General features: G+C 32.7%; 1 protein-coding gene across 1 annotated transcript; it reads left to right on the forward strand.

Moving 5' to 3' along the window:
- Positions 1–1,209: 1,209 nt before the first annotated feature.
- On the forward strand, positions 1,210–11,187 carry LOC127850255 (uncharacterized). Its single transcript, XM_052383134.1, has 8 exons — positions 1,210–1,359; positions 1,612–1,737; positions 2,818–2,935; positions 4,147–4,203; positions 4,416–4,478; positions 5,799–5,855; positions 6,067–6,129; positions 10,577–11,187. Exons 2-8 carry the CDS (start codon positions 1,723–1,725, stop codon positions 10,756–10,758), a joined length of 555 nt encoding a protein of 184 aa, XP_052239094.1. The 5' UTR covers positions 1,210–1,359; positions 1,612–1,722; the 3' UTR covers positions 10,759–11,187.
- Positions 11,188–12,201: the final 1,014 nt, after the last annotated feature.

Consider the following 12,201-nt stretch of genomic DNA (forward strand, 5'->3'; position numbering starts at 1 on the left):
ATTCAAAGGACTGGGATACTTCCGTTCGGAGAAATTATCTGCAATTCTTGCGTTTATTTATTTTATTGACAGACTCAAAGATCTTACAGCGGTCATGAAAAGAAATTTGGTACGAATGTGAAATTTTTAAATTACATGTTAAATATTAACTTTAGATGCATTTGTGAGATTTTTTTTCTGAAAAACGAGAAGTGAATGCTGTAGTAATTTTTTTTCTCCATCCGATCCGTCCAGTCAAGTCGCCTAAAATGGTTCTGGCAGTAATGAAAGCTGTATCATACTCCATATGTGAAAATGATCCATATTATTTCTATAAACTTTTTAAGCTTGTTAAATTTATTGCGCATAAGTTCTTACCTATCACGGTGAAAATGAATTTTGAATTGGTATGTAATAAAGTGGACGGTGGGATGCATCAAGCAGCCTTCATATCATTTGTCGTAGATTAATTATACGTACAATACTTACAGACCCATTGAACACACCTATATTAAGCATGTTAACTTAATAATGAAAACTAGAACACTCTTAAGGACAATGCGTCAACTTCTATATATGCGATATGCATGGGTTTCTTGTTATACCCTTATGTCATCCATTTCTTAAAAAAAATGCGATTAAAGTATGCTTGAATTAAACGTTTTAATAAATACAATGAAAATGACGTTTTATGTTGCTATTTTATGTGCTTATGACACAAATCATATCGTTACTGTAACAACAACATCATCATCATCATCGTCATCGTCGTCACCATCACAAAATCATCAATATCATCATCATCATCATCATCATCATCATCATCATTATCATCATCATCATCATCATCATCATCATCATCATCATCATCATCATCATCATCATCGTCATCGTCGTCATCGTCGTCGTCGCCGTCGTCGGCGTTGTCGTCGTCGTCGGCGTTGCCGTCGTCGTCATCACAATCAGCAGCAGCAACAGCAGCAGCAGCAACAGCAGCAGCATCTTTATCATCTTAATCCCTATTTTCATTATGATAAGGTTAAAATAAACTTGTTTTACCACTTCGCCACTTAATAGCCACTTCGCTTAATTTTGACTAGCCCATCGCGCAACAGTATTCTGTCGCCAGTCGGCTTTGGCATCCAATTTTATTTAATTGACACAACCTGGCGACTGTGACGCACCCTCCTTCTCAAGTACTCACGATTGCTTGCACTTGCATAAAGCAGATTGACAGTTATGCTGTGCGGTATTTGGGACAAATTCATAATTTAACTGCTACATTTTTTATGAGTCAGGACTAAACCACTCTACATAAAGAAATGGAGCTTTTGCATAGATTGTTGCAGTGTTGTGTGGGATTTTATTTATTTGGACTTGGTAAGACAACATATTTATATATCGAGTGACAAATTGCCTGACGGCGAATGTTTTTTAATTGAGAATTTCTGAATGTCATTATTTTCGTGTTGATGTTATTTCACCGACACAATTTGTAACATGCAGTGTTTTTATTGATGCGATTATTTTAAAACTATTTAATTTCAGCTTAAACTGTTATCAAACTGCTTTAAGTTTTAATGTAACCTATTGATTGAATGTATCAATTCATTGCGATACTATATGTTTTAGTTAAACAAGAACTAACTTGCAGCTTTGGACAAATGGCCTGTGCATCAGGCGACAAATGTGTGCCGTTATCGTGGAAATGTGATAGGGATACTGACTGTTCTGACGGCTCGGATGAATTTAATTGTCGTACGTTATTTTCCTTATTTGTTTAAATTTCATCGTATTAACTTTTACCCTAACTTAAATTTGAAAGAAATGAAATAAAGCCGTTAAGCTTTAACAAGGGAATGTGGTTTTGACCCGGCATTTATAACAAATATCACAAGATATGTAAATTTCCAGAAAGGAAATCGATTTCTGCATTGAATAAGACCGAGTTTATGGAAATCGCTGCACAATTGATGAAGTTATGGCTGTTCAAAACGATGCACCCCGTTTTATGGTAATTTTGAGTTGAATACCTATATATATATATATATATATATATATATATATATATATATATATATATATATATATATATAACATTGAAATTATTTTTCAGAGGAGTAGATTTTTCGTTATAATATGATTATATTTTATTCAAAATGATGTTTATACTAATTAGTATCATATCCACACGCTAACCAACTGTGATCCACCATATAGAATAATCATGAAATATTGAGTAGGTTGCTAGAAATTTGCTAATAAATTGAAAACACACTCTTTAAAGTATTACAAAGAACGAACGAAAAGAAGAACATTTATATCATGTGAAATGTTTTGTGCCTTAATTTGTTTATAAACATGATATTGGAAGTTTTGAATATTGATTATGCGTTATAAAATTATTTATAGATTATTTTAAACTTGAAATTTCCTGTTGTTGTAGTTGATAGAATCGATTTCCGTTAAAAAATGCATCTACTCAGTTCAAATATGTTAACATCTGCATTGTGTTAATGATTAATTTAGTGCTTAATAAAAGAATTGGCCCAGTATATGGTATCTTATTGTATATAAACGTAATCCATTTTTCATATTTCTTATGTAAGATTTATACATTATTGTATATAGTATTGTGCTTAGTTATTATTGAATTGTCATATTAAATGATATATGCTTTGTATTTGATGTATAGATGTTACATACTAGAAAAAACACTTATAATCCCTTTGAAGTCACTGTGTCCCCTAACATTTGATTAAACAAAACACAATAATATAAATCTATTGGCATCTGTTTTGCTTTACAATTAGCACACGACGTTATTGTTTCTTGCAGATTTCTATACTTGTTCAGAAATCAGAATTTGTTTGTGGAAGCACATGCATACCTATCAAGTGGAGATGTGACCAGCAATTGGATTGTGAAAATGGAGAAGATGAAAAGTATTGCGATGGTAAGATATTCTTGAAAATCTAATTGTTTGGTTAGAAATAATAAGTTAAATACAAAATTAATTACTTGCAGGGTCTTTTACATATAGAAATACAGTGTGCACTTAATATTTTAAATAGAATATTTAATATAAATTCACGTGTGTCGTCTATAATAACAACGTTCTTATAATAGTTTTTTTTCATTTGCATTAAAACACACAGGTTGTAGTGCAATCTGTTCAGCAGATTATGAGTGCATTGATTTATCGACTGGACATGCTTTATAATTTTAAAGAGTATACTCAGTCAAAAGTTTGGATCCTCATTGAACATGTGAAAAAAACTGAACAGACTATTTCTATGGTATAAATATCTCTTTCAAAATTTGTATTCATGTATTTGTATTAAAATCTTGTAGATTGTAGTATAATTAATGTATTGTTCAACAGCTGGCAGAACATGTTTACTTGCAGCAATCAACCTCTGTACTGTCTTTTCTTTTACATCTTAGTTAAATTTGATCTTCATCAATGAATGGATTAGGTTGCCAATTCAGGTTTTTGCTCTTAACAGTTGGTGGTTTACAAAAAAAAGAATGTCATCACATTTTCTAATTTGAATTGTGTCGTAACGCTGTCTGCAATGCTTTTCCATGTCAGACTGATTAGACCTATCTGCCTTTGTGTTTATTTTTTTGGCAAATTAGTAAAGTCCATTTTTGAGAAAAAGTTCTCTCAAATGACGCTGAAGCAAACTGATGCTTTTATTGGAAGCTAATGCGAAATGGAACATGTTTAAGTTTCATCGTCTACTTGTTTATGAACACGACCAGTTGATGGTTTCCAAACATGGTGTAGTTAAGGGTGGTTCTCGATGTCTCCCCTCATCATGCTTTTACATGACTTTAAATTTGCCTTCACCATACTCTCTTCCCATCAAACAGTCCTTAGTTTAATATGCTCAATGATGCGCTCTGCTGAATGACCAAACTATGCCCAACAACACAATGGCAAAGACTCATTATGCCAAAGTTTATTTCATTGGAAATACAGACGGCTGCACTTGTGACAGACTACAACGTGTTACGTTTATCTGTGACACCATCTGAAAAAAGAAAAACACTGTCATTTACAACCACATTCAGGTGTCCTCGAACGCATGATGTCTTGATGTTTATTGAGATTTGTCGCATTATGGACACAAACTAGATGTTGTTTACTTCTTTTTCTAGCGCTGCAAGAGTTTCAGAAATCAAGTACGATCTTAGCAAATACAGCAAATACAATAGGTAAATTTTAAAAGTTATTATGTAATTGTTTCTAATGATTGGCAGCTTAGTGTTTCGGTTAATGTAAATTATATCACTATGTTTTTGGTATATATTGGCCCGTTATATACGACATTTAATACGTGTCCAACATTTTCCTTTGTGAATCAGATTAATGCATGTCTACGAGGCCTACCAGTTAAAATATAGTCATATGAAGTGTCTTGTTTCAGTGCAACATCGAGCAAACACCCCTTCGTCCGCCATGAACACAGCGACATCACCGACGTCGAATGGTAAATGTGTTCAAACCGCTACATTGATATCTGCCTGATATAACGCTGCATGACATATTTCCTGTATCCTGTTCAACAGGAAGTTCTTATATTAGTCGGTGTGTGGAGGAAGGTCATTTTACTCAGACGTAAAAGACACGTTATGTTTTATTGTAAAAATGAATCAGATTCATCAAAACAAACAATTTAATACCAATATGTATTACATTTCATCCACAGAAAGCATTACAAACAGCTAAATAGATCTTTCTAAGTATTAATAATGAATATAAAAAGGCTGATGATGTCATGTAACAAAATGCATACTTTTAGACACACCTTCATATGCAAAAGTCCAATGTCAAAGTACGGTTAAAAATTCATTCAGCTACAAATATAAATAGACATAAATGAAAACAAGTAAAGTACAACAATAAAAAGTATTAAAAAAGTACAATAATAACACATTTAATAATAAATCTTAATGAAATTTGTGTTTAATTTCAAATAGTACGTTATTTCTTAGGCTACATATTCCGTCTACTGCAGTTTGTCAATTTTGAAAAGAAATTGTGATTACATAGTTACAAATGCATTTATTTGGAAAATTACAATTAAAACAAAAACAAACATACGTATATAACACAAATAAAAATTACAATGTCAGATTGTGTGCATTAGGTTAAGTTTGACAATTTTGAGGATGTCCGGTTTGTCAGATGAAGACTTAACCAACACGTTTAAAATGAATCCGAGTTAACGAGCAACTTGATGCATGCATGAATGAATTTGTCAATTGAATACAAGTCCTAGAGAAACTCGTACTGAAATAAAATCAATGAATGTCACATAAGTGATTACATATATGCCTTAGAAATAACAACCAAAGGTGTTAAAATACATCAAAGACAAAGATCACAAAAACACGCCTGAAAACACTCATACACGCCAATTAATTACAAAAATATTTTGAATTGAAAGTCAAAACGAAATCTACAATCTATTGTGCACGTTTTCTTCTTGCTATTTCTGTTCAAAACAAAACAAAAACACTTCTGATAAAAACAGTATAATCGTTATCGCACCTCAAATATTGTCCGTATACAGTTTTTCAATCTCGAAACCCAATAAGGCTGCAGGAGCTTTAAGCTGGTTTCCTAAAGATAAATGACTTGTGACAGACCACAACGTGTTACGTTGATATGTGCCACCATCTGAAAAAAGAAAAACACTGCCATTTACAACCACATTCAGATGTCCTCGAACGCATGATGTCTTGATGTTTATTGAAATTTTTCGCATTATGGACACAAACTAGATTTTGTTGACTTCGTTTTCCAGCGCTGCAAGGTTTTCAGAAAACAAGTACGACCTTAGCAAATACAGCAAATACAACTGGTAAATTTTAATAGTTATTATGTAATTGTTTCTAATGATTGGCAGCTTACGTTCCGGTTAATGTATATTAAATCACTATGTTTTTGGTATATATTGGCCCGTTATAAACGACATTTAATACGTGTCCAACATTTTCCTTTGTGAATCAGATTAATGCATGTCTACGAGGCCTACCGATTAAGATATAGTCATATGAAGTGTCTTGTTTCAGTGCCACTACAAGCAAGCACTCCTTCGTCCGCCATTAACACAACGACATCACCGACGTCGAATGGTAAATGTTCTCATACCGCTACGTTGATATCTGCCTGATATAACGCTGCATGATATTATATAAATATTTCATGGCTGACAGGGTGACAGTTAATTTGTCAACTTGAGGAAATACTGTCAACCAAGGCGAAGCCGAGGTTGACAGTATTTTTCCGAAAGTTGACAAATTTACTGTCACCCTGTCAGACATGTAATATTTATTTTATTATACCGAACAAACTTTTCAAACATGAACAATTTATTAGAACCATGTACAATTTTAATATTCAATAATTGAATTTAAATACAGCAATGAATAACAATTTATATGTTTATAACAAAAATAAAAGTACACTGGTTAACACAGTCAATTTCTTATCACTTGATTACGCAATTTATGACGTTGTAAACAGACGACAAAATGGCAAGCAATATTGCCAGCAAACGTTTTTCAACGATAAGCGAGGAGGATTTGAAGGTTAACACAGTCAATTTCTTATCACTTGTTCGGTATAATAAAATAAATATTACATGTCTGACGGGGGTCACTCTGTCAGACATGTAATATTTATTTTATTATACCGAACAAACTTTTCAAACATGAACAATTTATAAGAACCATGACCAATTTTAAGATGCAATAATTGTAGTTAAATTCAGCAATGAATAACCATTTATATTTTGATAACAAAAATAAAAGTACACTGGTTAACACAGTCAAAGTATTCTTTCCTAATGGTGCAGCACAATACCAAAATGTCACTGGTCTCTTGAAATGATTCTAACGGTCTTTGCCATAAGGCTTCGAGTTTAGGGTTCAGTTTAGATAGGTACTTCTCAAAGCATTGGACTGGACAAAACGTACTGCCAGGCTGCTCGTAGATCTTTCCTTATCCTGTTGTATCATCAGGCGTATCGTCAATCCTAAAAAGATGAATTCATTTAATTAGACACTGGTCTGACATTTAATATTGCCTGAAACCGAAAATAGATATTTTTGCTAAAAGATTATGCGGTTTCACCACTAAAATTCCATGTAATTTATGTTTTTTTCCTCTGTCAAACAAATTAACAGCCACCTTTTATAGTTAAATTCTTTGCAGCAACTGCCAGCTTTTAGTAAAATTACTACGATTTGAAAGGTTGACATTATATATTTTTTTTAATTGAACCTACCCGTGATTGTTTGTTGATTCTGCGATGACCTGGTGTATGAACTTTCTCCCGGTTGAATCAGTTGCTATAGTAATGTTGACTTCGTTATTGACCCTAAATTCTCATGACCTCTCCTCAGAAGGTAGTACATTAAGTTTAACCACACCCTGTTTTGAAAACCACATGGAGTGTTAATATGTTAATATTTAACGGTTCACTGTTGCCACTTAATTTTTCCAGATCGCTGTCGGATATTACAGGTTTGTGGTCGACACTCCCATGTCCACTTCGCTTAAGCTGCTTAACTTTTGATTTGTAGGTTTCATTACTTGATGAAAATTGCTTGTCCTTCAAATTAATATTATACGTGCTTAACAAATGCTTGGAAATTCCATACTTCAGACTGTCCAAAGATTTTTTCTTTAGTTCCTCGTCGTTTTTCTTACGTACAGATGCATAAAAAAGCGTAACTCAATAACTGGTTGTTAAGTTCCGCTGGATTTTCCACGAGATCACCAAGACCCATGTAATTGGAACGAAGAAATTCGTTGTACAAGTTCATACCATGTTAAACTACACGTTTAGTGTTTTTAGAGTCCTTGTCACGATCCAATGCCTTCAAATCCTCCTCGCTTATCGTTGAAAAAACGTTTACTTGCCATTTTGTCGTCTGTTTACAGCGGAAAGGCAAAACTGCGTACTGCGCATGCGCGAGTGGGACAGAATAATTTGGAACATTCCGCACGTGGTTGCTAAGGCAGCGGGATACAGTATTTTTTGTACAGTATTTTTTCCCGCTGGTGGCACGTGATTGCCAAGGCAGCAGGCGACAGTTCTTTTTGGACAGTAATTTTTTTCCCGCTGGGTCTGACAGTATTTCTATGTCACGATGGCCTATGGGAGTTTAGCATTGTGAATAAAAGTGAGGTATAATAAATTTCAAGAATCATGTTGAAGAGGAAGTTCTTATATTAGTCGATGTGTGGAGGTAGGTCATTTTACTAAAACTTAAAAGGCACATTATATTTATTGTAAAAACTAATCAGATTCATCAAAACAAACAATTTAATTTCAAGATGTATTACATTTCATCCACAGAAAGCATTAGATCAGCTAAAATCGAATTTTCCAAATATTAAGAATAAATGTAAAAATGCTGATGCCGTCATGTAACAAATTGACTACTTTTTAGACACACCTTACTATGCAAATGTCCTATGTCAAAGGACATGTACAAATTCATACAGCACCAAATATAAATATACAAAAATGAGAATAATTAAAATACAACAATAAAAAAGTATAAAAAAAGTACAATAGCAACACATTTAATAATAAATCTTTATGTAATTTGTATTGATTAATATATGTTAGAAACATAAAAGTAGAACAAAATATAATTTAACTTATTTGAATATGTATTGATAAATAATTTCAAATATTAAGTTATTTCGTAGGCTACATATTCCGTCTACTGCAGTTTGTCAATTTTGCATAAGGAATTGTGTATAAATAGTTACAAATTCATTTATTTGGAAAATGACAATTTAAACAAAAAATAAACGTATGTATATAACACAAATAAACATTACAATGTCAGATTGTGTGCATTAGGTTAAGTTTGACAATTTTGAGGATGCCGGTTTGTCAGAGGAAGACTTAACCAACACGTTTGCTATAAATCCGAGTTTAAAGAGCCACTTGATGCATGCATGAATGAATTTGTCAATTTGAATACAAGTCCTAGAGAAACTCTTACTGAAATAAAATCAATGAATGACACAGAAGTGATAACATATAGGCCTTAGAAATAGCAACCAAATGTGTTAAAAAATGTATCAAAGACAAAGATCACAAAAACACTCCTGAAAACACTCGCACACGTCAATCAATTCCAAAAATATGTTGAATTGAAAGTCAAAACGAAGGAAATCTAAAATTTATGAAATGACCATCTCGATGAATATCTTGTCACGTATCTGCTCTCAATTGCAAGACCGATGGTTATAAATTAGAGCCCGTAAAACTAAGTAGCATTGTAGGATGCATTGGTCGGACACTTTAAAGATATACTCGATTAACCACAGTGGTCCATCATTTTCCCCAGCATGTGACTATCTTAAAGCAACACATTAAAATTTAAAACAAAATAAAGACACAGGCAACAATTCTCATTGTTTTCACTTTAAATATGGCACAAAATCCTAAAAGAAAATCAGCTGATTTTTTTTTAATATTTCATTTGACTTATTTTTTAAAATTTATTTATTACTTGCAATTTATTATATTTTACACGTTTTCTTATTGCTATTTTGTTAAAAACAAGAACAAAAACAATTCTGATAAAAACAGTATAATCGTTAACGCAACTCGAATAATGTCCGCATACAGTTTTTCAATCTCGAAACCCAACAAGGCTTTAATTACAGATTATACTCGTTAAACCAATGCAGCGGCTACCGGTCGTAACAATAATATGTTATTATTTCTTGGAATGTGGAATGCATGGTGTCAGTGGTATGAAAAAAGGTTACTGTCTGATCGTTTTGTAATATGTCAGACTCGCCACGCCTCACCGTTATGTAATTTAAAGCCTTGCCTGATATATTACAAAACGTTCAGGCAGTTACCTGTTATTCTCTTTATATCATTCAGTGTCATTAAATGATTATGTCCTTCAACGTTGTGTAGGTTGTTTCCAGAAAATTCGTGTGCAAGCAGTATATGTAATTATTTGTATGTTCAAAGACGCTCGGTTCAAATGAAATATTTACTATCGACACTAGTCAGGAAGGTCGAACACTTTGTCGCCTCTCATCACTGATATCGCCATGCGTTTTATCGTTTCGATTTTACTGATTTTAATTTATTTTGATCAGTTAAAATATTAATAAATATTTCGCCTCATGAAATAAATATTTGCATAATGCATCGTTTTAAGCAATTTGCGGACTATCTCTGAAACTTAGCAAACTCGTCAAATATACTAAAATATGCGAGCATTTTCTTAACTATTTGTCTCATATTCAGTACTGCTTGACCATTATAGCCATACTCGTATTTAGCGAACCATTTTTTTAAGAAATGCTCCTTTGATACATACATTATGCTTTAAAAGTAGGAAACTATGCTTTACTTATCACCAGTTTAAGCCTAAACCAATCGAAAAATTTATATACATATGTTTAAAATACTTACTTTCCTTCTTACATTAGCATGTGATAATATTCGTTTTAAAAATTACTGCATTATGTCACGCCGTTACAGAAATATTGATTGTATATTTGTTAACATCTTACTTTATTTCGTTTCAGCTAATACTACTCAAAATAACGGTAGAGAGTGTGCTGACGAATCAAACAGAAAACAGCTCGAAATAACAGATCTTGAAATTCTGTTACTGAAAAACCGAATCTCTCAGGAGCAACAACTGTTTGAGCTGAAATACAGACTTATTGAAGCACAGCTGAATTGCACATGTTGCTGTCGGCTATGAAAGTGCTATTTTTTAGTCAATGTCAAACTTGTATTTCCTTATACTGTGTTTTACACAACTAAGAGGATTATCATGAACTTAAATAATAAAATGATGTAAATCAATAAACAGTGAGGTATACTTTAATTTTAATACTGTTGTGTATTTTTGTTACCGACGATTTCGTATAAACATGTGCAAATAAAAAAAACACTTGTGGATCTGTCAAATTGTCTGTACATGATTGAATTTTAACCTGATTTCAAAACCTAATATAATATTATTTTTAGCATGTATTATCGTCTGGCTGTCTTTAGGACTGGCGTCTCATAGTTTTTAATTTCATTATTTTCTATTAGAATATTAATGAGATTAAGAGAAAGCCTCGCTGTAAAATAATCATCATTGTAAAACCATTTCAATTGTACAGGAATAAATTTACAGGAAGTATTAGTTATGTGTTGAATTAGGCTTAGCTAAAATATCAACAAAATCCATTTAAAGTAATGGAGCTATATTGATTTGAATACGTGTTGCGTTAGAAAATTCTGCAATTGTATTGGAAATATAACACTTGTAAGCGTGTACCTAGTTACGTTATAATAGTTATATATAAACGCGTAAGAATATTTCAATACAACGCTTTTTTTACAAATATGGAAAACATCTCATTAATATATCGTTAATCTCGTGTAAAAAACCCCTCTGTATTACATTTTACATTATACTGACTTTTTAATTTAAGTCATAATGGTTTTAATACGACTTTCTTTTTTTGGATACGAAAGCCCCTTGCAAACTTGATTGTAATATATATTGTGAAAGTTCGAACGACAAAGAACCTTCAACTCACCAGTGTGAGTATAGGGTAGCACTTTCACCCAACCCATCATCATCATCATCATTCATCCACCACCATTATCATCATCATCATTATCATGAAGTGTTTGAATTCTCTGTACAATAATAGCACGCGAAATCTGCTAAGCATATTCCACCAGCACCTTTTTTATTCGAGTGTTGTGTTGTGTTGAGTCTTCTTTCGGTTACTGACTTGTCGTCTTTGACTACAATTGTATGGGTAGATGGAGTAACCCCTTCATATATTTGAGTCCGATAACCGAATAATCCGGTAGCACTATCAAGTTCCAGCTTCTTCTAAAGTAGTGTGTCGTTTTTGTGACATTTGTTAATGTGTTTGACAGTTTCTTTCAATGATATCAACTTCTTGGGACAGTAAAAGCACGTGAAGGCAAACATGTTGACCTGAAACAAAAATAATGAGATATAGGTTATGATTTAACAGTGTATAGTTTGCAAATAGGAGAGTACGGAATACCATTAGGGCCATTGTGGTTACACATTAAAACCAAGAGGGCGACAATTCGACTATGCGATATTACGATGACGACAGTAAAACAATACGATGACGACAATGCGATAGCACGATGACGACAGTGCGAC

Source organism: Dreissena polymorpha, chromosome 11, assembly GCF_020536995.1.
Source record: "Dreissena polymorpha isolate Duluth1 chromosome 11, UMN_Dpol_1.0, whole genome shotgun sequence".
In the NCBI taxonomy this organism is placed as follows: domain Eukaryota; kingdom Metazoa; phylum Mollusca; class Bivalvia; order Myida; family Dreissenidae; genus Dreissena; species Dreissena polymorpha.

Coding starts and splice junctions, on each gene's coding strand:
- LOC127850255 (XM_052383134.1), top strand. Junction 2,936..4,146: donor AGATGAAAAGTATTGCGATG/GTAAGATATTCT, acceptor TTCTTTTTCTAG/CGCTGCAAGAGTTTCAGAAA. Junction 6,130..10,576: donor GACATCACCGACGTCGAATG/GTAAATGTTCTC, acceptor ATTTCGTTTCAG/CTAATACTACTCAAAATAAC.